Raw genomic sequence first — 27143 nt, forward strand, 5'->3', positions numbered from 1 at the left:
TTGTTATAAAATCAGCCTGGAGACCCTCCACTTATCTTGAAGCTGTGTATCTGCAGGATTTTCTTCCTCTGCTTTGTATTGATAGGTCACTGGACTCTGAAGAGCTCCGCTGGCCTTTTGACGAACGGAAGATTTTAACTGCCAAAGTGATAGCAATGAATAGTTTGAAGGCAAATACCCTGGTGCGTTTCTACAAGCAGCTGAAAACTATCTGTAGTCTACCAGCAGTGCCAGCACGACTCTGCAGCCTGGCCACCTCCACTCATAAAAACAGGAATGGTGCATGTAAGTGTGCTTCATTTTATTGAAATAGTGCTGGCAAATTGATTCTGAGGGATTCTGAATTTAATAGACACTGCAGTCTTTAATTGTGAAAAATGTAAGCCACAAAACTCTCCAAATATGGTGTACAGGATAACTGCAATGAATTGCTTCCTGAGATGTAGGATACTACTAGAAGATGTGAAAGATTTAGTTATTTAAAACACTGATTAATTTATTTAAGGATAAGATGGTGCCAGCCAGAGATTGCATGTCTACTTGCCCATGTGCAGATAATGTCAGCTGGAGCAATAGTAAAGAGTAATTTTTTACATCTAGGAATCCTCTTGTTTGCTATTTTTTCCCCCTGTCTATGTATTCAGCATAGTTACTTTTCCCAAAGAACAGCCAGATCCTTCCTTGAATACTGAGATGTGATTTCCTTCCATTTAAACTATCAAACAACAAATTTTGTATTTACTTAAGTGAGGAGAAAACAGATGGTTTTGTGGCAGATATAAAGCAAAGCAGAATGGAGACAAGCACAAGGCTTTGTTAATATTGAAAGCTAGAAGAAATATTCAGAAGCTTTCACTGTTTAATAGCTTTACACTTGGAAATCCGTTTTGAAGACTACGCCGAATTCTTTCTGCCACTGAGTGACTAGCATTTCAAAAAACCTGGTAGATTGGCTGCCAAGTTCAGTGTGCACAGTAGACATGGAAGCTTTATGCAATACACAGCATGCAAGCTTCCGTGACACTTAGCACATCAGAAATAAGTCAGAACAGGTCTTATAAAGATACAGTGTTTGCAAAGTTTTTCCAAGTTCTTAGACTAAATATTCTTTTTCTTTTCTTGTTACTTAGAATAGAAAATGTGAATTGTATCCTGAAACCTTAAACCAGAACAGGTACTTCCATCTACTAATATTTGTTAATATAGCAGTTCCTTATTTTTTTTACTTATACCTTCATTTTTAAAAGATGCCTTCTAAATATCTAGAAGATGCCTAATTCTAGAAGCAAGATTAGCACTGAGTTGTTTCATTGGAGAAACAACCACAAGAAAGAGCTTAATTCCTAATGCAATATTTAAATGATCACACATGTGTCCCTGACAGCATTTTTCCCTTTTCTGTGCTTTCGTACTACAGCTGAAAAGTCTCTTAAACTTGTACTTCCTTTCCTACTATTTTTTTCTTTATAAGCATGCTCAGAAACATAGAATCGTAGAATCATAAAATAGTTAGGGTTGGAAAGGACCTTAAGATCGTCCAGTTCCAACCCCCCAGCCATGGGCAGGGACATCTCACACTAAACCACGTCATAGAATCATAGAATAGTTAGGGTTGGAAAGGACCTCAAGATCATCTAGTTCCAAGCCCCCTGACACAGGCAGGGACACCTCACACTAAACCATCCCACACAAGGCTTCATCCAACCTGGCCTTGAACACCGCCTGGGATGGAGCACTCACAACCTCCCTGGGAAACCCATTCCAGTGTCTCACCACCCTAACAGGAAAGAATTTCCTCCTTATATCCAACCTAAACTTCCCCTGTTTAAGTTTTAACCCATTACCCCTTGTCCTGTCACTACAGCCCCTAATGAAGAGTCCCTCCCCAGCATCCCTATAGGCCCCCTTCAGATACTGGAAGGCTGCTATTAGGTCCCCACACAGCCTTCTCTTCTCCAGGCTGAACAGCCCCAACTTCCTCAGCCTATCTTCATACGGGAGGTGCTCCAGTCCCCTGATCATCCTCGTGGCCTCCTCTGGACTTGTTCCAGCAGTTCCATGTCCTTTTTATGTTGGGGACACCAGAACAGCACACAATGCTCCAGGTGAGGTCTCACAAGAGCAGAGTAGAGGGGCAGGATCACCTCTTTCAACCTGCTGGTCACGCTCCTTTTGATGCAGCCCAGGATACTGTTGGCTTTCTGGGCTGCGAGCGCACACTGCCGGCTCATGTTCATTTTCTCATCGACCAGCACCCCCAAGTCCTTCTCTGCAGGGCCGCTCTGAATCTCTTCTTTGCCCAATCTGTAGCTGTGCCTGGGATTGCTCAGGTTCTGTCCAAAGTGGCCTTGAACACTGACAAACAACTTCATTTTTTCCCATTAAGACAAGGAAAAATACATTGTTCATCTATTCAAAGAAAAGCAGTACAGTAATGTTTAGGAAAACTATGATTCAGCCTTATAAAATAGTAGCTTTCCTAACAAATTCATATCAATTATGTTGATTAGTCTGTACAACTGTGCATCTCCTCCACATAAGAATATGTGCATATGAGAGAACATATTCTAATAGTTGGAAGCAATCTCTTTATCACTCCTTTAGCTGCAATTTATCAGCAGACTTTTTGAGCTCTGGAAATTCAACAGCTAAAACTAAAGCTGTGCCAGTGAGTATAGTGTTGGGGCTCATACAATACTGCTCATCATGTGCAGGGATATGAATTACTGCTTCAGAGGGAAAATCCAGATAATCCACTGTAATTGTGGTTAAAAAGTTCTGTCATGACTCTGTATTTTTATTCATTATTTATTCAGTGTTTTTATACTTGAAGACATGAAGATTGCAAGCGAGTATTCATTGTGAGTCCAACAATTTCCAATTTCAGAAGCCACACAAGACAATATAAATAAATATCTTTCATTAAAAAAGTATTGAAACCATGAATCAGCAGCACAGGATCCCTCTAGACAGTTCCTAATGCTGCTCCTTGCTCAGTTTTAATATGCTACTAAGCTTTATAGCCTATAGAATTAAAAACTCAAGGAATGGAATGTGTTACAATTAAGTGTTACGTTCCTGTTTCATCAGTGAAATTACTGATCTAGGAAAATTATTTGAAATGCTCAGTGGAGTAAGAAGGTAAACTGGAGAAATGCCAAGATCCATAGAACTCCACACAGGATGGAGAAAGTAATTATTTTGTGGTTACTCATGGCCCATTGGTTTCCATTAAGGGGTTAATGATGTAATTTTTGCTATGGACAGTTGTTCCTGGGTAACTGTACTGAGAAACTGAAACTCACTTCACGGTAACAAGATTTCCAGGAAGAGATCACACAAGTCTGTTCCATTATGAGACCATTGCTGTTTAAATTAACTGCAATTGCTATCCATCTTTTTTTACTCACATTCCTCTTTTCAATTTAAGACAGATGCTATTTATTACTTAAATCTTTCTTTATTCCATGACATTCATGCAGGAAATGCCAAAATAAACTGATTCAGGGAAAGGCTATCTTTGGAATAGCTGGTTTCAGCTGCCAGTGAATAGACACCAGCTCTGAATAAGCCAGCCTGTAGGTTCCTCCATCTGCTGGCTAGACCCTGTGCACAACATCCATTCAGAGCAGAAAAGCACATTCAATTAAATTCAGCTATTCACAAAAAACCCTTTTGATGACAAAAACTTGATCAAAGAAATGGTAAAATTGGACTGTAGATTTCTTAGGTAATGTCTGCAATATGAAGCTCACCATTTTCCCAAACTTCATCTCCTATCTGTCTCCCCTCACCCTTCCCACACACAGAAGCAGTCTCATGCTGATCTGTGTGGTGATGTTCTCACTCAGCAGTTAACTCAGATGTTTGCTTTGAGGATATAAGTTAAACAATTCAAAGACTGACACTTTCTAGTGCCTTTTCTGGATTCCTCTTGTCTCCTTACACAGACAAAAGCATATTTCTGCACTTCACTAAGAAAGAACTGCAGAAACATGGCTGAGAACCATGGCATATATGTATGAATTTCTAGTGACATGGACTACCACAGAGGATGTCTGTACTAAGCTCTGTAGTATGTTGTACCAGAGAGGCAGTGGTTTCAGGCGCCTTTTAATACAATAGAGAGTTGCTGGAAATGCTCTTCATAGGGATTTTAAGATTATAGAGCACCCAAGCAGTTGTTGCCAAAACAGAGCTCAATGTATTTTTCTCTTTTTCTTAGCCTTTTAGAAGTTACAAGAAAAGCAGAATCCTTCAGGTTTTTTTAAAAAAAAAGAATTGTAGAAGTACAGAAATGACACAATCCAGGTGTGCCATCTCCAGGACTGCACATACAATTGCAGAAAGTACACAAATTGTCCATGAGAGATCTTGTAAGCCCTTTCCATGCTGAGCTACTAAGTCTGCATGCATAATTTCAGCAAATGTTTTTATACAGAAAAGATAAAGCCTCTGTTTGCTTTACCTTGCCAATTGGAATCACCTCCTCCTTATCTGGACTTAGCCTCAGCCACTGCCTTCTCATCCAGCCTCCTATCTCTGCCAAACATTCTGGAAGCAGAGAAAAGCTCAGCATTTCACAATCTGCTGCTGCTTTGCTGTAGAGCTTAGAGTACTCTGTCAGTTACATCCATTTGATAAAAAGCACTGGACTGTTTATCAATAAGCTGGCCTAAATCACAGTCCAAATCTGACATCAGTTCAGCAGAAATTTCAACACCTTGTCACAACGGACCTCAGCCAGCCATCACTGTTATCCTCCAAAATCTTGATTCATACTAAAAAGCTTCAAAGAAATCAACCTATTTTGGATTTCCTCTGTAATATTAAATCCAAGTGACTAAAGCAGAGCCACGTTCTTCTAAAGTTTAAAATGGTTCTCTATTGAGTTTCAGTTATATGTTTGGGTTTATTTTTCAAATTCAGAATGTGTTGCTATGGAAAGTGCCCCTGGTCAGCTTAGGACAAAAATGCACTTCCTTCAAGTAGGAATGCTGTCCACCATGCTGTCCTCCCTCTTTTACTTCAGAGCTGGGTGAAGCTTCTTTGAAAGTCCCTATGTAAACAAACCAAAGTGCTTCATCCAACAGGTTGGGATTTTTTTCCTTTTCTTTTTAAAGATTAAACCCATAAAGACTAGAGTCTCCTGAAGCTGAGTCATTTTACCCCTCATTCTTACTTGACAACCACCAATTTTCATACTCTATTCTTCTAATTCTGTAACCCATACATGAGAACTCTCTCCTCCCCAGGACACCTGAAGGTAAATTAAAAATGAAACATTGAAAAATATTTTGTCGTTTTAAATCAAGTTTACAACAGTGCAAACTGGCAGTAAAACCTCTCATTTAACTCAATTTATTTTGGATTTTTACCATCGAACTATGGCCTTCAAAATATTTTCTTGGAGATCGTGTTATGAATTATGCTAATCCGGTAATATTATACACAACCCACATTTTCATCTGGACCTTGATTCCCACTCCAAAGCTTTTGAGACTTATATCAGTGCAAATGAACTTTTTAACAATTACGCCAAACAGATCACAGCTGCAATTAATTATAGAAAATAATTATGAAGATTTGGACTATTTGGATGGCTCTATACACCTACTTCAGCTGGGAGTGGTAAGGAGAAAAACACACAGTGGAAGTGTAAGAAGCCTCCAAACACTATAAAATTAAATGGAGCATCACTGTGTCTGTCTGGAAGATTTTAAATAAATAAAATAAATCAAGCATAGATTAGGTCTGTTTGTGGCAGATCTCTCTTCATGAGTGACTCACATTTTGCTCATGCTTGTTATATTACAGTGTTTACTGAACTGTTCAGACAATGCCATGGACATGGCATGTGAAAAGATAAATGATAACTAGAACCTTCCTCAGTGAGCTGATTGCAAATGAGGTGTGAGTAAAGCAAGGGGTACAAAATGCACAGTAATTAATTCTCACCTTTTTTTTTGTTTGTTTGTTTTTATTTAAACTTTGTGTGTTTGAAAACAGACCTAATAGATGAAGTTTCTCTTTCCACTCAGATTCTGCATCACTCATCCAGAAGGCCAATTGCCAGATTTCTGGTTCTGGTGTTCCCTATACACAGAAAACTCTCTCATTCAGGAACAAGAATGTAGCTAAAACCTCGGAAATGGTCCAGAAATGTAGCAATTTTGGAAAAACATGAGAACAACAGAGATACTATAATTCTGGCTGCCACTGTTCTCCCCAGCTTGCTGCTTGAGAGCCATGTCTCTCTCTTGCACAAACCACCTCTAGCTGGGACATGGCCAAGGAGACACTGTGTATCTGCAATGCTTGAGAAAAGATTTTGGCCATGCTAGTTCAGTGCTGTGCAGAAGGTTCAGCTTTGGTTTCCTTTTGCAGAGGTAGTTTTTGCCTTTCTGTCTGCAGTTTCTAAAACAAACCATCCCAATGCCACTGGGCTTGTATTTTGAAGTGGTTTCTTTAACCCCCTAGAGAAGAAAAAGGTTTTTTTCATCAAACGCTGAAGTTTTACTTAAATAGCATGTACATGTGAAAACTGGATGGAGATTCTGTGAATGATTAAGAAGGGAAACAAAAATGTTCAGGTCAAAGTTATTTTTCTTTTAGTTCTGCACCAGAACAGCCCATTGTTTCCGCAAGCTTAAGAACTTTCCTGTGGTTGTGCTGTTCAGCACACAAGAAATGACTCATTCTGCTCAGTTTAGTAGCTCTATAAGAAACTTCATATTTTCAAAAGCTTGCAGGATCTAATTCGTGAAAGCTTTACAAAGTTTGTCTATCTTATTGCCACAGTGTAAAGTAGTGGATTTCGAGGCTTTTTTTTTTTTTTTGTCAACTGCTTTTAACACACAGAAAAGTGGTAGTTGTGCAGAAGCCAGGTTATGCTCTGCAGCAGTAAGCACCTACACTATGATATAGGGCATACACACATTAGTTAATTTAGTAGATGTGATTTCTAAACTGCCCGAGATTATTAGTTGTATTTAGAGGACACATCATGGGAGAATGGAATGTGAAGGAATGTCATTCCTGCCTTGGTAGGTAAGAATAAAACCCCGTATCTCTTGTTTATACTGAATATTACAATACCTGAAGCTACATCTGAGCTCCCTGCTGCAGTTAAGCATGAAGCTCATTATGAGCTGTCCTCAAGACCAGGAGCTACCTGTTGCTCGTAAGTAGCTTCAGCAACAGACAGGTCTGACCTGTACTAAATACAGTTGCCCAACCATGATCAATTGGCTATTAAACTGTAATTAAGCCTGAATGCAAAACTGCATTTATGGGCAGCAACTGTTTTCAGTTTCATCAAGTACCTTTCTCTTCAAGTTACAGGAAACTGTATGTTGAAGATAGTACATTAACCATCCTGAGAAACATTGAGACTCAAACCACAATTCATGATGTTTGCAATTGAATCCTGCTATACAAAAAAGGACTGTGCTTTAAAGAAGGTCTATTCTCGGCAAGGAGGAAGTAAATTAAATTCAAACCCGTATGAAGATAGGCTGAGAAAGTTGGGGCTGTTCAGCCTGGAGAAGAGAAGGCTGCATGGAGACCTCATAGCAGCCTTCCAGTACCTGAAGGGGGCCTATAGGGATGCTGGGGAGGGACTCTTCATTAGGGACTGTAGTGACAGGACAAGGGGTAATGGGTTCAAACTGAAACAGGGGAAGTTTAGGTTCGATATAAGGAAGAAGTTCTTTACTGTAAGGGTGGTGAGGCAGTAGAATGGGTTGCCCAGGGAAGTTCTGAGTGCTCCATCCCAGGCGGTGTTCAAGGCCAGGTTGGACAGAGCCTTGGGTGACATGGTTTAGTGTGAGGTGTCCCTGCCCATGGCAGGGGGGTTGGAACTGGATGATCTTTAGGTCCTTTCCAACCCTGACTATTCTGTGATTCTATTCTGTAAAGCATCCTAAGATCACAAGCTGTTTGTATGTCTAATGATCTGTTTTCTCATCACCTAGCCACTCACTGCAAATCACTTGCCAGATTTCAACCTCTTACTCAACTCAGGAGTACTCTAAAGACCTTATACAGTGAATGCAATGGAAACCTCTTACACAACGTTGTGAACTAGAGCAAACAGTTCTTTGTTGACTCTATTTAGTCTTGTCTCCACTTCAGCAGAACATTCTTAGTGCTACATCAGGTTCCTCATGAAAATTCAGAAGTACTTGCCCTATGGAGATAAAACACCCCCCAAGGGTAAATGCAAATTTGCACAGTGATTTTAAGAGAGTAACCAAGAAATAGGATTCACAGGAGGTGGGCAGATGAAGGCCAGGAGCTGAGGTGTGGTGTTTGTTCCTGGCTGCTCAACAGACCCAGCAAAACTGAGGACGCTTCATCTCTGCACTTTCACTCAGTCCGCTTTCTGCAGGCTTTCCTTTGTGTTCCTCACTGGGAATTGTAACAGAGGAAAAGGGGCAAGGAGTAACCAAGGTTTTAACCCGTTCCATCCACCTGTCTCAAGCGGTTTCACACAAATCCCGGTTGAATCGGCCCCTTTTAACCATCCTGGGGTGGGCCTGTTTCGGCCTCCATCCTTTGCATGCATTTGGGTAAAATGGCCATAATTGTAACTTTTCCCAAGCTTTCCCGTGTGCAGTTTGGGACAGTGACACCCGTATCCCTGTGGGAGCGGGATCGCGCTCCAGCCCACCTCCAGCCGGGTGAAACCAAAACCTCCTGCTTGAGTAAAACTTAACTAGACAAGAATAAAAGCTAACCCCTCTGAGGTGCGCAAGCAAGCTGTGACGCTGTCACCCTCAGGGCAAACACATTTTTTGATGTGAGTCAGGCACAGGGATCAGCCTGACCACGGAAAATGGCGATCACACACACACAGATCTACCGCTTCCTCCATAGCGTTGTCCCTGGATAAAATGCCGGTGGAAGCCAGTCCCCCCCACCCCGAGGGAGAAGGAGCCGCCGGCTCCCCGCCGCCCTCACCCTCTCGCCTCGGGCAGCCATACCGCCTTCTCCCCTGAGGGGATCGCAGCGGCCGGGGGCCGGCCCGGAAGGGGCTGCGCCGCTCTGGGCCGGGCTGGGCTGGGCGGTGGCACCCGGCGGCTCCGCCGTCTGCTCAGCGATGCTGCCGCTGCTTCGCCGCGCTTGGGTGGCCGCTGCCTCACGGCGGGGGACGCGACGATGCAGCCTGGGCGCCTGCTGCTCCTACCGCCTGCGAGACGTCCGTGAGTGCTGCCGCCCTCCCGAGCCCCTTCCCTCAGGGGGGCCGCCTGGCCGCAGGCTCCCTCGGCCCCGCGCTGCCCTCGCCCCTCGAGCGGAGCAGCTCCCTCCTGCTGAGGGGAGCCCGATGTCCCCCCCGCTCCCCTTGCTCTCCCCGCCCGGTTCATCGCCTCCTGCCCACCGTGCTGCGCCCCCTCGGGTTGCCCAGGGCTCGGGCATGGGCAGCGACCATGTTCCTCGGTCGCTTCCCGGTCCTTAGGGGGGCTGCCGGTGCCTCGAAAGTTTGGATAAGGCGGAGACGCCAACTTCAGGTTGGCTTTGTCAGTGACCGGTCCTCCGCTGAACTTAAGGAAATGGCAGTAACAGGAACGGGGAGTTGAGACACTTCGGGGGAGTATTGCCTTACCTGTGCGTGGTGACCTTGCACGGGCCGATAAAGTTTGCTCCTCGCTGAGGAAACTGAAGGGGAAGTTTGTTTAGCCACCCCTGATGTGAGAGATTTGTTAAAAGATTTAATTTGCTTTTATTTTCCCCTTGCAAAAGGCGCCGAGCAGTTGTATGTAGTGAAGTAGGCAGTAATACAGTGCCTGAGATCCTCTCCATCAGTGAATGGGGAGAGCACAAAAACCCTTGCTTGCTGTTTCCTCGGTGTTGTGGGACAGCAGGTGCACAAGTGCTCCCCATCCACACGGATCTTGATTCTGCTTTGAAGTAGAATAAAACCCTGCAGAAGCTGTATTCATGCAGCTGTATCCAAGCAGACCCCAGAGTGGGTAGTTTGGGGTTTTACAGGTGTGGGATCAGCTGTAGGTCCTGATTGTGTAAAGCAGTCTTGGTCAATATGGGCATGGCTGCTTCAGGGCACTACACCCTCAGCAGTGGTGTAACCTGTAAGCACATGTAGGCAAAAGACTAGCACCTTCAGGGGATAATTTTGCTTTCTCATCGGAGTTGTCCTGTGTCTGGCACAGGCTGACGTCAGTTGATGGTACTAGTGTATGACGAAAGCTGAAGTGGTGTCCTGAGAGTCAGGCAAAGTTATAAAGCAGAAGCCACTTTAAAATCAATCATCTGTAAAAGAAGAGTTTTCTGGGAAATAAGGGGACAGAATTTCTTTGAAGAGCACTTTGCAAATGCAGTAAGGTATCAACACAGTTGTATGTTGGATTACTGCACTTCCCTGTGTGGCTTTGAGTCATGCAACTGGAATGTGTTGTTATTATCTTTTTTACTTTTCTGTGTATCAGCTGACTTGAATTAGCTTTTGGAGCCAATATGCCAAAGCACCTTCTCTTGCCAAAAAGTTCTGAGGTATTCAGTTGGAAGTTCTGTATCGTGCATTAGAGCCTGACTCTCTTCATCATATTCCAGTGCATCCACTCTGGCAGAGTCCACTTACAATTCCTGGAGGCACCCGACAGTCTCCTATCAATATCCAGTGGAGAGACAGTGTTTATGACCCCTTCCTGAAGCCTCTGAAAATCAGCTACGACCCAACGACGTGTCTTCACATCTGGAACAACGGCTATTCATTCCTGGTTGAGTTTGATGATTCTACTGATAGATCAAGTAAGAAAAACTCAGAAAAATCTGTTTAATGTCTTTATTAATGCTTAGAGAGGAGAAATGCTTGCAAGCTGTAAAACCTCAGGAGAAGTGTTGGAAATGAATGTATAATAAAAGAATGCTTTAGCATTGACAGTGGCGGGAACAGCAATACAAAAGTTCTATGCAGGCCTTACTGTTACTAAGTATTACTAAGTATTTACTACCATGGGCACTGCACAAACCCTGTGTTGCAGGTTAAGACTTACTCGTATTGCACAAGCCTTAATCCCCTGCCTTTTTTATTAGGTCTCATAATATCACAGCTTTGCTACATGAGTCAAGCTTCAGTTGTGTTTATCTACTTAACTTTAAATGAGATTCCATATTACACTTTATTAAATAGTGAAGTGTATAAGATATTAAATAGTAATCTGCCACTTATCTCTTTTGCAGGGTTAACAGATATATTTAATGCATTTGAAATAACCAGTAACGAAATGACTTAAGTTTGGAAAGCATACACACTTATCTCAATAAGCTCTTGGAAAATTGAATAAAACTGAGTTGCTGCCATAGGGAACAGAAAGTGCATGTGTTCCTGTTAATTTTAGCATAAGCAGGAGTTCATGCATGCAAAATCAAATTATGCATTCCAGTAATTGAATAAGCATTCTGACCTGAGTAGCTATATCTTTTTGAAATGCTCAGCAGAGTGAAGTGACTTAAAATGAAGATATTGCTACCAAATTCCAGATGTTTTTGTCCATTGTTCCTTTTACAAGTTCACTTTACCAAAAGATATTGCTGGTGTGTATAAAGAAGTAAAGGTAGGTGAACTGGTTGCAGTTGGTCAGGGATATTGTGAAGCACATGATTCATGTTGATCACTTGTCCTGGAGGGAGAAATTGGGGGAAGTTTTAACCTGTTTGATTAGAACTATTTAGAAGGTGGTTGCTTACCATGAGAGATGCTGGAACTTCATAAGAGATTTAGTAATGCTCTTGGGAGGGAAGCTTTCAGCGTGCTTTGTCTGTACAATACCAGTATTTTTGGTTGATGTTTTGAAAGAGGCTGATGAAACAATACAGCAAAAATGGTAGTGGTGGAATGCATGGAGCTTTGAGGCTTTTGTGACATTTGGGGTTTCTTTTTGTTTTCTTGTTTATGGCTGTTCACCCAGAATATTTGTTTCCAACCAGAGAATATTCTTGCCCTTGTTCATTTGAGCGCTGTTGTATGTGTGAAGAAACCAAGTATTGCTCTTGTGTTTTTACAGTACAAACTGCTACTGCATTAAGTGAGGTAGGTCAGAGGAGAGACTAAGATGGAGACATCACTTATTAGCTCAACAGTGATTTTAACTAACTAACTTTAGATTGGTTTTCTTTAACTTAACAGTCTTTTAAAATTAAATAGTCTTTTACTTGATACAGCCATATCCCAGTATCTGTTGAGGATGCATTCCCGAAGTGTAATGGTTTGCAGTTTGATGGATAACTAAGTTATTTTGTTTTGTTTATTTCTTTGTTTTCCCTGCCAGGATTGATGTAATGGAGGGGAATTGCCACAGAAGCTAACAAACACACAGCGTTTAAATGCACAGGAATAATATTTTGTGACATAGAGGCAAGCAGCAGGAGTGTCAGTCAGAGAGAGGGGTGCTGGCCTTTCAGAGCCTGGCTAATCAGAGCGCATCACAGCTCTGAAAAATCTTACCCACTTCATCTGTAAGACTGAACACTTGAGGTAAAGATATAAGTGTAAGCATTCTTGCTGCCTCTTTCTGAATGGCTGGCTTATCATCATCATCTCCCTTGAACTGAAATCAGTGAAGGGTGATGATGGCTAGTGGAGGATGACATGAAATGATCAGTGACAGATGACAGGACTCCAAAATGGCAGAGAAAGAACAGATGTTGCTGTATAAATGACCAGGTTTTCAAGTGCCTACCTCTCTCCTCTGTCTCTTCTGTCTTTACTTGCTATTTCTGATGTTTCTTTCTGCCAGCTTCTGTCTAACAATAATAGAAATCCAGAGAAGGAAGCATAGGAATAAAGCAAAGCAACAAAATTGAAACAGAAGATGAAAAAGACAAAATGAAGTATGCACCCAGGATAGACAAAAATGCCCAACTCCTGAGATGAGGCAAATCAAGACTTGGGCAAAAAAATGAAGGTAGTGCTGCCATGGGGTGTTTGCTTATGAGCAGATCAGGAAGATGAAGAAAAGAGGGTCTGGGGAAGGTATGTACTGAGTGTGGTCCTGTCTGTGTGCACGAATGCCATCTGCTGCAAGGAAATGAGACAAACAGATCCAGGGTTACAGTGAAAAGAAGCTGATGTGATTATTTCTGCTGATTGTTGTTAGAGTTCCTTTAGACTTCTGTTTTGTTTTGAAATTTTCAAGACTGGTGAATTGAGAGGAAATGAAATGGGAAAAATGTTTGTAAAGGGACTGTAAATTCCTGTTTGTTTCCTGTCACTTTCTGGTGTCCACTACAGGAACCTGATTTTCTACATGTGTCCCCTCTGCCTGACTTTACTCATGAGGCAAACATTCAAGTAAATGGGATTATTAACATGAATGTAGTTGCTTGTGGGTTTGCATCATCACAAAATCAGGAATGGGTAGTCTTAGTGCACAGAGACTTTTAATTCTGAAGGACTTTGCAGTGGGCCAGATCTTCATTCTGTCCCTTTAAGTTACCTTTCTGCATCGTGATTTTTCAGTGACGGTCAGTATTGCACTTCTGCTAAAGGCTCAGCAGCAGCAGATGAAATAAATGTCAATTAATTGACATTAGCTTACTCTTTTATCACAAGCAGGCCTACCTAGTTAGAATTTCAAATGGCTGGCTTTCATAAAAAAACCCATAAAACAAACAAAATACCTGTCCTGGGTTTAGCAGTAGCAGTCATTTTTTCTCTTTCTTAGTAGCTGGTGCAGCGCTGTGTTGTTGACTTTCAGCCTGGGAACAGTGCTGATAATACCGATGTTTTTAGTTACTGCTCAAATGTTTGGTCTGGCCGAGGACTTTGTGAGTCTCATGCTCTGCCAGGGAGGAGGGGAAGCCGGGAGGAATCAGAGACAGGACACCTGACCCAAACTAGCCAAAGAGGTATTCCATACCACAGCACCTCATGCCCAGGAGGAAACTGGGAGTTACCCAGAAGGGCACTCACTGCTCGGCTGGGCTCGTTTTGGCAGGTGGTATCGTATTCTCTTTCCTTGTTATTTCCCTTATCGTTATTGTTATTGGTGGTAGCAGGGGTGATTTGTGTTATACCTTAGTTACTAAACTGTTCTTATCTCAACCCGTGGGAGTTGCATTCTTTCGATTCTCCTCCCCATCCCTCCGCAAGGGTGGGGGGGAAGGGAAGAAAGAGGGGAGGGAGAGAGAAACTGCATGGGTGACTTGCCGGCAGGCCTTAAACCACAACACCACCACCACCACCCCCCACCACCCCAAAAAAAACCAAACCAAGACAAACAAACAAAAAAACCAAAACCAAGAAAAGTTCTCAATACCTTTCATTGTTTTCTCCTTAGCATTAAAGTGGTTAACTTCTGCTCAAATAGTGTGAGATTATGTACTTTATACGTTGGTTTGCTATCAAATTTAACCATGACATACAGTTATGTAAAAATCAGCAAATGGGACTTTACAGCTGCATATTTGTTTAGCCCTTTGGAAGTAATAATGGTCTCTCATTTACCAGGTGCTGTCTTGTAGTAATGTCCTGGGTTGAGCAGCAGCAGGAAGAAGGCTTTGCAGCGTGTTCCTGGCTTGATTAGGAAGAAATGAGTAAAACCCGACAGTAAATAGAAAAACTATACCCAGAGTTTTTCATTCGTGTATTTGCAAAATGATGAGAGGCCTTCTGAAATCGGGAGCGCAAACTCCATTTTTACCTGTACTCATGGCTAAAAAGTGCATAAAAGCTTCCAGAAACTCAGAATCTTGCACATAGATATTTTATGGAGTATAGTTTGAACAGTTCACAGTAGGCACAATATTAATACATTTCTGGCTGTGCAGAAAACCTTTAACACTGGTTATGAAGTCTGAAAGTTGTATTGAAGCAAAATAGTGTGTTTGGACATTTGTAACTTGAAGAACAGCAGAACTGAATGTTTGACACAGTATGCTGATTTTTCTGGCAAAATTGGATTTTTGAAGTCTTGTCATGGGAAATTTGAATGTTTTTCATAGATGCTGAGGCTTTGCTGGGATGTCATTTAATAGATGTATTAATTGCTTTGTCATTACACGTTTCTTTGGGATAAGGCAGTTCTCATATGCCTGCTCAAAGAGAAGAGGATAGATCATATCATGTAGTCACCACTCTGCCAAACTGGATGTGAACTGAGGAGAAAATTCTCTTGAGGGGAGATGGATGAGGGAACTATTTAGCTTATCTTCAGTTTGATGTGGTTGATTCATACTGCAGGGGGAAATGGTGTGTTTGCTTGCACAATTTTGTTGTATGAAAGTAAAGTGTACAAGTAGCCAAGCATTAGGGGACTGTTCCAGTTAAGGCAAATTGCTCCACCTGATCTTTTCACTGGGCAAGTTTATTTCAAAGAAGATCTTGCTGTGTTAGTTGTCTGGACAATTCTAAATCATGTTTATTAATATGTGTGTCTTGTTTTGGTTTTTAGTAATTGATGGAGGTCCCTTGGAAAACCAATACAGGCTAAAGCAGTTCCACTTCCATTGGGGAGCTATAAATGACTGGGGTTCGGAGCACACAGTTGACTGTAAATTTTACCCAGCAGAGGTATGAGATAAAATGCTGAACAATGCAAATGCTTGTGGGGACTGGAGCCTGGGTGTCAGGCTGTCTGTGACTTTATCGCAAGCTACAAAATTCCAAGTTTTAAGCATTAAAGCTTCCTGATAAACATCAGACCTGATAGGTGCCAGAGCTCATCCACCATTTTATTAGTAAGTTCACATTCACTTTGTTTTCTGGAGAACACAGTCTTAAAACTGAACATTGGCCCCATTACTGAAAGTTTCAGTTAATGTTTTCTTCTCCCTGGATGGCCCTGAGGGTAGCTGCCGGACAAGCCAATGGCAGGCAGTGAATTATCATTGATATTCCAGCTCTGTAGGGATGGAGTGGCACAACTCTGCTTGTCCTTCCCCCTTTTAAAGGGGAAAAGGATGAAACAGAAAGCAGACTGAGGGTGCAATTGGGTCTTAATGAACTCCCAGGTCCCAGCTAATACGATGCAGATCAGGTGGGCAGCAATTACTGAGGTAAGTGTGCAAGCTCAGATCTCAATAAAAACAATGTAGGTGCTTTACCTCTGAGCTCTGCTGTAAGCTGTGAGTTCACATTTTCTTGGGAGTACTGTGAATGCCCTGCATCTCAGCTGCTGTCTGTAGTGGGCCTGAAATCTTCAATCCTTACTGCTTTAAAATCACAACTGTTACTAAATGCTTCCGGAGATACACAAAGCACATACTGAATACTCTTTTAAAAATACATATTTAAAGAGAAAATGAAAGATTGTCACACCCATACCTGTAAATGAAAAGGCCTGATCCTGCTTTCCATGTATACAATTGTCTTGTGTAGACAGAGCCCCAGATAATGTTAAAGGTTATTTCCAATTGTCAGCAGTTTTTTATGTGTTTCTTAAGGTGTTAGAATAACATACAGCAGAGTTCTATGGTAATATAGCAGTTATCATGATCACTTTATTTTGTGTTTTCAATTCCTAAGCAATCATTAGAGCAGCAAAACTTTTGTGAGTAAGTAACTACTGAGGCAGAAGGAGAGTCAATAAAAAGGATGGAGCCAATGGGGATGAATATAGATTAATTTGCTCAGAGAGGAAAATATGACAGATACAAACACAGTAACATGCCAAAGATTGAGAATTTTGAAAAATGGTGATTTTTGAGAAGGTGTTTCTCTTCTGTGAATGTGTTCAGAATTATGCCTGTTAGCTTTTCAAGGTATTTGTTAACAGCAAGTTATAGTCCCCAGGTTCTGGGGCTCGTTCTGGGTTTCTGTTCAATACACAAAACCCCTTAATGGAGTGCTTGTATTGGACTGTAAGCAATGCAGAGGAAGCTTATTATGTGCAGGAGAATGTTCTTTAGCAGAGTAGCATGCTCTGTACCATTCCTGTTAAGAAATTAGTGTCCTTCAGTTCCGGGTATACTAAGCCTTTTTTGTGCTTTTAACTAGCCTTCCTGTAATTAGTCTCCCACAGACAAAATCCCTTTCATATTTGTGAAGTGTGGTTTATGGGTCTTTGGCTATTATTTAAAAAAGAAAGAAGAAAACCCAACAACCAACCAAACAACAAAACAAAACAAAAAAACAAACAAAAAACCAAATGAAAAAAGCACATTCTTTCCCAACACCACTTTGATTCTCGTTTTCGTGCTGTATGAGTTCTGAGGTAGCTCACTGCAGTGTCTCAAATTGCCAGGGACCAAACATAGCAAAGATCAAGAGTCAAGTCTCTTGATACCATTGCTGTGTTCTGTGCACGTGTTAATTTCTCATTCATTTATATTTCAGTTGCATTTAGTACACTGGAATGCCGTTGTGTACCCAACATTTGAAGAAGCTGTAATGGAAGGTAACGGCTTGGCTGTAATTGGAGTGTTTTTAAAGGTAATTTCGCTTTGTGTAATATGCTGTAACGATGCCTTTTTATTTTGTTAAGACCAATTTAGGACAAAATACCTCTAGATTGTTGTTGTTTTCAAGAAATACTGATTAAGGTAGATAATGTAGAATGTCAGCTTAATGATTCTGTAACTCCTGTCTGTCTTCTGCAGCTAGGAGCACTTCATGAAGGGCTGCAGACGCTGGTTGATGCCTTGCCAGCAGTTAAACACAAAGTAAGTATTTTTAAGTGTCCCACCAGTTGTCACTCAGCATAGCTAATGCAGTCATTAAATGTGAAGAATACTTAAAGAAGAGCAAAACAATTGTAAAGGCTTTCTTCCTTAAATGTCAGTAGGCTGCCAGATTGTCACCTTGGATAAATTGTTGGCTGTCCTGAAGGTGGGAGGAAAGCTAATTTTTAAAGAGGAATTGTACACTTTAAGCTTTCCAAACCCTTGTTTTAAGAAATTATGCTCTTCAGATTGTATATCCTTAGAATGGCAGGCTCATGTTTAACACTGGCCCTCACTGACACTTCATTGACGCCTGCCCTTCCACTTCCATGAAAGCAGGTGCCATTGGTTTAGTTTTTGTATGTCATTTAACTGGAAAGAATTTGCTGTGCTGTGTAGAGCGATAATTTATTTCTTGTGGAATTCAGGCTTTCTGATTTTTGCCTGGCATTTGAGGAGGTTATTGTTTGCTTATTTTAAACTCTCTTAAGTTTTCTGCTAGGGGAATGGCGCTATTTTCTTCACAGCTGATTTCTCATTCTACCAGGAGAGGGAGTGCTGCGTCTCTGTAAGTGCCCATTTGCAGCTCATGCTCCTCCCAGGGGCCCGTTCGTTTTTTGAAAGCACACATCAAGAATTTTGCTGGCTTGTAAGTGCATCCAGTTGAAGTCGCTGTGCCATTATTTATCGCAGGAGGGATTTTCTAAAATCCAAATAAACCAAATATTTATGGCAGTGATGTAAAATTCTGCCAGATAAACGCCAAACAAGTCAGTTCTGTGCTTAAAGACCTACGCCCATGATGAGAATATAATATTTTACAGCATGTGAATTTGAAAGAAACTAAAGCCAAGGTCTTTAAAAGAAAAATACAGTGTCAAATATAAGGCTCTTCAAGCCGCATGTGGGCTGCTGCAAAAGGGATCTAATTTCCAAAGGGCCACCCAGCAACTCATCAGCACTTGGTTTGAAATGTATGAAGACCTTTGTTCCCTAGTTATCACTGCCTTAAGCACCGAACAATGAGGAACATTACCCAGCTTAGGACGAGGAAGGTCAGATAATACCCATTCTGATGTATTTGCATCTTCCTCTCACATGCAGAGTGAAAGGTCCCATCTAAAATCTCTTGTCCAACACCCTATTGTTGAAAAATCCTATACTGTAGTATTTTTTCATTCTCAATGGGAAACCGATAAAACCTGTCACAGTCTTCCTTTTCTGCATTGCCTGTATATCCTGGAAGTACCAGAGAAGTAAAATGTTTAAGTAGGAAATCATGGGCTCTGAAGCTCCTACTGTCTGGTATCTCACTTGTGGAGATGAATGTGGAGACATGAATACTTGATATGATTTAAATAAAACTTCATTCTCCTTTATCCAGCTGCCTAAAATCATGTGGTGAAAAGTAAAGGCACTATTGTTTGCAGTCTATTAAGTGTATCTGGCAGAGCAACCTGAACTTATTCCATCATTTATTCGTTTATTCTTTTTCTTGTTCTTGTTTGTTTCTAACTCCACAAAGATACAGTCAGTTGCTCCTTTGCACTCCTTGTTCTTCTGCCCTGAATTCCTAATGGCTTGTGGGGACAACAGAAATATTTAAATTTTGTCTACTCAGTAGCTGCCTCTAGTGCCTCAAACCCAGCTTACCAATTTTGTACAAGTTTATGAGGGTTTAAATTATAATGTTATTAGATCATTATTAATAGTCACAATACCTATTTTTGCATATGCATACATAACATGTACAGTATTTAACATTGTTTTGAATATTTTAATATTTTTAAGTTTCTTTTTTTGCCTCGAAATACAGTTTTCAAAACTTCTTTTTTTTTCTTGGATTAGGACACTGTTATCGAGTTTGATGTCTTTGATCCCTCCTGTTTGATACCTTCATGCCCTGATTATTGGACCTATGCGGGCTCTTTGACTACTCCCCCACTTACTGAATCAGTCACATGGATTATTAAGAAGCAGCCCATAGAGGTTGATGAGAATCAGGTAAATCTCATGCTTACATTTCAAATTATACCATATACCTTTTTACCTCCCTGCCATGGAGGGCAAGATGCACAGAAGTAGTTGCTTATCAGTACCAGTAATTCTCGGTGAATACAGAGATTGGTGGCTGCTTCACACTCGGCATTTGGGTAGGAATCCTGACATTAACAGCAGCTGATATTGAAAGACTTAAGAACTCTATAGTAAGCAGTTGAAGATGTTTCTCCAGCTTTCCAATATAATTTTATCTTGATCAGTGATAAACAATGCCTTATGCTGGAAGCTGCCCCTTAAAAACTTTGAAGGTTATTTGTTGGAACTCTGTTTGCTCTTCTTACCAGGTTGCAGCTCTTTTTGTGTTAGGGAGGGAGAAGGAAGGACATGTTTTGTGAAATTCCAAAATCTGACCTTGTGTACATGTTCTTGGTAGTCATGTTGTGCATTTGCACAGGAATCTTGTGAAGACTGCAAGAGCTAATCTGCTGTTCTTCTCTTGTGTGATGTCTGAAAATACAGAGGCGATGGTGGGTGCCTCACATGCCATTCTGATGGCCATAGTGAGTTTCCATTGGGTTTTCACCTTTGCCTTTGTGGGCATGTTTTCAATACATTTGGCTATACTGTCCTTGAATTCCTTTTTTTTTTTTTTTTTTTTTTTAATTCACCTTTAAAAAGGACACACAAATTTTTCAGCAACTGTTTGTATTATGGAAGTAATTTCACGTGTAAAAGTTTGTGGTCAGTCGCCTATCCTGAGACTAACCCTAACTTGTCACCATAGGCCCTCTGTTGCTTTTAATTTTACTAATTCATGTTTCAATGTGATGGTATTCCTTGGTATGGAGTAGATGTAGGGACACGTAGAATATGATCAGAAGGAGGATTCATTGGAATTATACTACTATTGTGTTTTTGTTGTAAATTTTCAGGATTTTTTTTGTCTTTTCAGAGTTGTGAAGTAATTGGAAGGGCATTACAGCATAGAACAAGTCTTGGAGGTTGTTGCAAAGCAAGTAGAAATTAACAACCCCCCAAAATCTGTTATTTAATGGTTTAAGAGGCACTGAGAATTATCTGTGCAATCTCACGGGATTGAGTGCACCGTCAGCATGTTTGCTGATGACACCAAGCTGTGTGGTTCGGTTGATACGCTGGAGGGAAGGAATGCCATCCAGAGGGACTTTGCCACGCTTGTGAGGTGGGCTGGTGCCAGCCTTATGAAGTTTAACCATGCCAATTGTAAGGTCCTACACCTGGGTCGGAGCAATCCCAGGCACAGGTACAGGCTGGGCAGAGAAGAGATCCAGAGCAGCCCTGCAGAGGAGGACTTGGGGGTGTTGATCTATGAGAAACTGAGCATGAGCTGGCTTCAGTGTGCGCTCGCAGCCCAGAAACCAACCGTATCCTGGGCTGCATCAAAAGGAGCGTGACCAACAGGTCAAAGGAGGTGATCCTGCCCCTCTGCTCTGATCCTGTGAGACCCCACTTGGAGTATTGTGTACAATTCTGGTGTCCTCAACATAGGAAGGACATGGAACTGTTGGAGCAAATCCAGAGGAGGGCCACGAGGATGATCAGGGGCTGGAGCACCTTCCATATGAAGACAGGCTGAGAAGGTCGGGGCTGTTCAGCCTGGAGAAGGCTGTATGGAGACCTCATAGCAGCCTTCTAGTATAGTATCTGAAGGGGGCCTATAAGGATGCTGAGGAGGGACTCTTCATTAGGGACTGTAGTGGTAGGACAAGGGATAATGGGTTCAAACTTAAACAGGGGAAGTTTAGATTGGGTATAAGGAGAAGTTCTTTACTGTGAGGGTGGTGAGGCACTGGAATGGATTGCCCAGAGAAGTTGTGAATGCTCCATCCCTGGTGATGTTAAAGGCAGGGTTGGATGGAGCCGTGGGTGACAGGGTTTAGTGCAAGGTGTCCCTGCTCATGGAGGGGAGGAGGGAGGGCTTGGAACTGGATAATCTTGAGGTCCTTTCCAACCCTAACTGTTCTATGATTCTATGATTGTCTCTATATTTTGAGGCTTTGGTTAGTAATTGTGAGTGCAATGACATGAGGCAAATTGTGAACTTACTGCGGGGCGGGGGGGGGAGGTGGCGAGTGTGATACAATTTTGTATGGAGTTAATGATCTGGAAAGTCATACTCCAAGCTAAAACTCTGAAGAATAGTCATGTATGTGATCTTAATATTTTAGTTTACATAAAGGAACAGGACAGGACAAACTGAGGACTGTTAACAGAGCAGAGAGAAATGAATGCATAATGGAGCATTCTTATTTGCAATTGAAACTTTTTTCATTTCTTTTCTGTTCTTTCTTCTTTTTGTTTTTGTTCCATGGTTCTTTTTCACTCTTGCTCTTTTATGGCATAGAAAGGCTTATAGTTTACTTGACATTGTAATGCCCTTGTGAGCATTAAAGACTGACCTGCTGCATACTTCATTTTAATCCCCAGTTAGAAACCACTGAGTATAACAGCTGTGTAGATTGTTGCTTGTTGAGCTTCCATCTTTTCTGGGTGCCAGCATATGCACGTCAGTATAAGCTAAAAGAACTCCAGAAAAGGTGTAAATTAAGAAGGTTGGAGAGGTTTATTTAAAGACAGCATATGTTCCATCTCTGGAAGTCGGTTTCATCTCAGATGTGCCACATTTCAGATTTAATTTGCCTAAAGATGGCAGATGACTGACAGTTCATCTTCTGCACTGATATGGCTAATGGTATATCTTTACCAGGAGGTGACAAAGAAGTGCCACAGGTCTGTGCTAAAACTTCTCAGAATGCAAATGTAATAATACCTTTGATTTTGTTACCCAAGCGTGAATGATTGTGTTTTGTCGTGAACTTCAATAATTCTCCAGTTAGTAAAGTCACAAAACTGGACATTTCTCATTCTCAGCTGGAGGCGTTTCGGATGCTGCTCTTTACTTCAGATGGTGAAGAAGAAAAGAGAATGGTAGACAACTTTCGCCCTCTTCAGCCACTAATGAACCGAACCATCCGTTCATCCTTCCAAAGCAGGCATCTCTTGAATGCTGAAGAGCAGCCCAAGGACCATGCCGAGCAGATGAGGCCATAGATGGCCCATGAAATGTCAGTCCAGACTGCAGTACCTGGCTATAACAGACATTTTTTTCAATTATTTTTCCTTTTTCTTCAGTGTATGTCACAACAGTTCCACAGCCAGCCAGCTTCAGTTCTGCTAAGTGCCATTTGACTTTCAGTAGAGAAGCTGTGGAGTATTTTAGTTTAGCTTTTTCTTTTTTTTTTTTTTTTTTAAGAAGTAAATATTATTAACCTGTAACAAATTGCCTTGCTTTAAAACAGGAATCAGTAAGGAAATATTGACAGCTAAAGGAAGAATAAGGGCAGGAGATCTTTTCTGAATTGTTCTGCCTCTTTTCTGAATTGCTCTTTCTTTAAGTGCTCTTTCAAGTGACTTGCACAAATCAGTAATCCCAACTAAAAATATGTTGTCAAGCAGGAAGTGTGAAGAAGTCAAAAGTATTAGGTTTGTGAATCAGTGGCATAAAGTCTAATTGGGGACCAATAACTAACAGTGTTCTCCAAGGGTCAGTACTGGGCCCAATATCGTTCAACTTGCTCATCAGTGATTTGGATGGAAGGATAGAGTGCCTGCCATGGGGAGGAGTGGCTGATACTCCTCAGTGCTGTGCTGTCCTTCAGAAGGATCTAGTCAGGCTGGAGAGATGGAGAGAGGAACCTTTTGAAATTCATCAAGTGCAGAGCCCTGCAGCTTGGGAGGAATAACTCCATGAACCAGCCCAGGCTGGGGGCTGACCTGCTGGAAAGCAGCTCTGAGGAGAGGGATCTGGGAGTCTTGGTGGACAATGAGTTATCCATGAGCCAGCAGCAGTGTGCCCTTGTGGCCAAGAATGCAGATGGATGTCCTGAGCTGCATGAGGAAGAGCATTAACAGCAGGTTGAGGGAAGTAATCCTCTCTCTCTTCTCAGCCTTGGTGAGGCCTCACATGGAGTACTGTGTCCAGTTTGGGCTCATGGAGCAAGTCCAGTGAAGGGACACTAAGATGATGAAGGGTCTGGAGCATCTCTCCTATGAGGAAAAGCTGAAGGTGCTGGGTGTGTTCAGCCTGGAGAAGAGAAGGCTCAGGGGGATCTGATAAATGTATAAGTATCTGAGGGCAGGGTGTCAGGACTCTTCTTGGTGGTGTCAGAAGACAGGATGAGAGGCAACTGACAAACTAAACCACAAGAAGTTCCACCTGAACATGAGGAGGAGCTTCTTTACTGTGAGGGTGACTGAGCACTGGAACAGGTTGCCTGGAGAGGTTGTGGAGTCTCCTTCCCTGGAGATAATTCAAGAGCCATCTGGACACAATGTGAGCAATGTGCTCTGGGTGACCCTGCTTGAACAAGGAGGTTGGACAGGATGACCTCCAGTGGTCCCTTCCAACGTTAACCACGCTGTGATTCTGCGATTAATACTGATCAGGTCCTTTTGTGGAATTGTTTGAGGTTTGGGAAGAGAACTAGCTTCTCTAGTCATATATACAGAGACATTCTATCTTCTTCGTTTTTGCTTTGTGCTTAGGATGGCAAGAGGAGAAGGGAAAAAATGCCTTACAGGATCTAACCTCTTTCCATTCTATTGACCCTCTGATCCATGTTTGATATGGTTGCCACATAATGTCCATTCTATTTACATCCTAAGCCAGAAGACTTTTTTCTAAAACCCTGTAACAAATGTAGAAGCTTTTAGCTTTGTCAGCTTTGACTTTTTTGTATTACTAATGTACCGGAGCAGAAGAGAATTCACCAGTATCTCAAGAATGGCAAAAATGTTCAATTGATCCCAGGAAACTGGTAACATCAAAGGAAAGCAAAATTAAATATGCCCCAGCTGACCCTTCCAATGGCATTTGGGGAAAAAAACAAAAACCCACAGCAGTTTCTGAAACCTAACCCAGGGCTAGGAGAGCATGGACAAATTGCGGCATTTAGATACTTGAAAGATTTATTTTCAGTAACTCATAGAGCACCAGTGCACTCTTCAGTGTTTTGTTTTGATGTACTTCTATAAAATAGGCTACTTAGCTTCAGGACAACTGGGGATCAGAATGTATTTATAGCACCTTACAGTAACGAAGTTAAGTGGTGGTTGAAATTTATTTGGGGATCAGACAAAATTGTTGTATAAGCTGCCAGCTGTGCAGCCTTATTGAGTTACAGCCCAATTGCCACAAGTATTACCTACCTCTGAAGCCTACTACTACTACTAGCCATCATTTTCTCTAGAGCACCTTTCTCACTGGCTTTTAATGCTTTACTGTATTTAACAGTGTGCCTGTGCATGAAGTTCATGTCCTAAATTTATGGTCAGATTTTCTGATGAGGAGCAAATCTGTCTGTAACCTTATGATGCAATCCTGATTGATTGTATTTGAGGAGTCTTGGACAACAGCTCTTACTTGGTCTGCTTCTGCCAGTAAGCTAAGTCACTGCTTGCTGGTGTGATTCAGCACAAGTGAAGCCAGGGCACCAGGTTGTCAATACTAAATTCAGAGATTGAGAATCAATACTTTTCTAAGTCCAAGTGTTCAGTTTAAAAGCACTTTAACACTTTTTAGTGTGACCCTGATGATATTAAAGTCTTTTGAAAATTCTTGTTTAACCAGTTAAGTGCCCAGTTCCTGCCTTTGCTGCTTTAATAGCTCTACCTCAGGCTGTTGTTAATGTTGCAACAGTTGTGCCTTTCTTCTTGAGGATTTGAAATGTGGCCACTTAACTTTAGAGTGACTCTACATGGTAAATGTATGAAAATCTCCCTTCTATCGCAATTTATATTTACTGTAGTGTACCTTCAGTTTCATTACCCCTTGCAAGCCCTTACTCTTAGTTGAACGTTAACCGTCTTGGCTTAACTCTTGTCAGACTACACCATCTGTACCAAATGGTTGAACTATACAGTCTCTAGCGTCATCAGACTTTTTACTATGCTCTATGTCTGCAGAATCATATCAGTGATGGCTTTGTCAGAGAATGATAGGTTCCAAAATTAATTTGGAAGGGATATTTGCAGCTCTGCAATAGGGAAAGAGTTCTTTTACTTTCTGTCTGAACATACATGATCTAGACGTTGCTAAGCTTGAGGGTTTTTTTTTCATCACTGTTCTTGCAAATGTTTTTCTGAGGAGGATCCTGTAAAAAGATGGCAGTGATTCAGAGCTGGCATATATCTTGTCTGTCTGTGAGATTTTTTTGCTACTCATTATTAGCAGTTAGAAAAACTGTAATGTAAAGACATCTAAATGTTGCTTTCACATTTAAAAATACAGGTGACTCAGCAGCCCTAAGATAGCTGTAGGTAGCCTGCACTAATACCCCTGTCATACATGAATGGGTCTTAAAAAGCTTCATGCAATTGCTCAAAAATTTTTAGTTGCTGTGGTAATTTCGAGAGGTTTTCTGTACCTTTTATCCACTGAGCTTGTTTCAGTGGTTAATGTCACTTTCTTAGCATATGCAGATACAAAATACATACTTTGTTCTTAGGGAACTGCTACAGTGTGACTGTTTAATGCTTCTTAATGCTGTAGTTTCCTCATATCCAACTGAGTTCTCAATAGTTAGGTTTGTTCCACTGAATTAAATTGTTTTCCTAGGTGCGTAAATCTTTTTAACGTCCTCACCACCATGCATCCATCAGAGATGATGTTGAACAGTCTATTTTCAGTGATCTGTTTAAAATTCTCATAGAGATTTGCTTTTAAACTATTGTGGATTTTTTTTTTTTTTTTTTTGAGAATAGGTGCTTTATCCAATCATGCAGTTGATAAGCTCTTCTCTGTACACAGTTAGATAAAATCACATCTGAGTATACTGACAAAAAAGAAATCAATTTCAACACAAATATCTGAATACAGGGACAACCTAGAAAAAGATTTACTGTGCTACAAAAATAAGCTTTACGGGGATTTTCTGTTACAATTATTTTGCTGGGTTTAGAGTTTTTTTGTTGGTTTTGTTGTGGGTTTTTTTTTTGGGGGGTGTTTGTTTTTCTTTGGTTTTGTGGGTTGTTGTTTTTTTTTTTGGTTTTTTTGTTTTTGTTTTTGTTTGGTTTGGTTTGGTTTTTAGCTTTTATGTTCCTTTATACAATGACTGTATTTGCCTGGCAAATTAACTGCAAGAATTATATGCACATGAGATGGTATAGAATTCTTTTGACTTACTCTCTCAGTTGCCTGGAAGGGACATGGATTTGGTTGTTGGACTGGAGCTAATATTTGTAATGATTTTGCACAATTAAGTTAATCTCTGTTTGAAAGGTGTCTGCATAGTCATCTCCCAGCTCTTCTTTTTGATGGTACAATACGAAAGGGTCAAAGCACATATATGTACTTGTCCTTGCATAGTAGTCACTTCATAGTTACTCAGTACTGTCTGAGAGGCATTCCTGTGGCAAGAAGTGATAGGAATTAAGGAATATAATAGAGAATTTTGAGGACAGCTTACTGAAAAGGTAGTGGA

At 41.3% G+C, this 27143-nt stretch overlaps 1 protein-coding gene across 2 annotated transcripts; it reads left to right on the forward strand.

Annotated features, from left to right (window-relative positions):
- CA5A (carbonic anhydrase 5A) lies at window positions 1–26516 on the forward strand. Of its 2 annotated transcripts, none has more exons than XM_065662471.1 (7): window positions 1–285; window positions 10573–10770; window positions 15414–15532; window positions 17297–17392; window positions 17560–17622; window positions 19471–19626; window positions 22534–26516. In XM_065662471.1, the coding sequence occupies exons 1-7, from the start codon at window positions 156–158 to the stop codon at window positions 22711–22713; spliced, it is 942 nt and encodes a 313-aa protein (XP_065518543.1). In that variant the 5' UTR covers window positions 1–155; the 3' UTR covers window positions 22714–26516. The 2 variants fall into 2 exon arrangements, with proteins under 2 accessions (XP_065518543.1, XP_065518544.1); XM_065662472.1 differs by lacking the exon at window positions 1–285 and adding an exon at window positions 9009–9206.
- Window positions 26517–27143: the final 627 nt, after the last annotated feature.

The sequence above is a fragment of the Lathamus discolor genome, chromosome Z (genome assembly GCF_037157495.1).
Source record: "Lathamus discolor isolate bLatDis1 chromosome Z, bLatDis1.hap1, whole genome shotgun sequence".
Taxonomy (NCBI): domain Eukaryota; kingdom Metazoa; phylum Chordata; class Aves; order Psittaciformes; family Psittacidae; genus Lathamus; species Lathamus discolor.

Bases quoted from the DNA above. Each gene is read 5' to 3' on its own strand.
- CA5A (XM_065662471.1), top strand. From the start codon at position 156: ATGAATAGTTTGAAGGCAAATACCCTGGTGCGTTTCTACAAGCAGCTG. The intron at 15,533-17,296 runs GTATGAGATAAA...TTTATATTTCAG, and splicing joins GTAAATTTTACCCAGCAGAG to TTGCATTTAGTACACTGGAA. The intron at 17,393-17,559 runs GTAATTTCGCTT...TGTCTTCTGCAG, and splicing joins TAATTGGAGTGTTTTTAAAG to CTAGGAGCACTTCATGAAGG.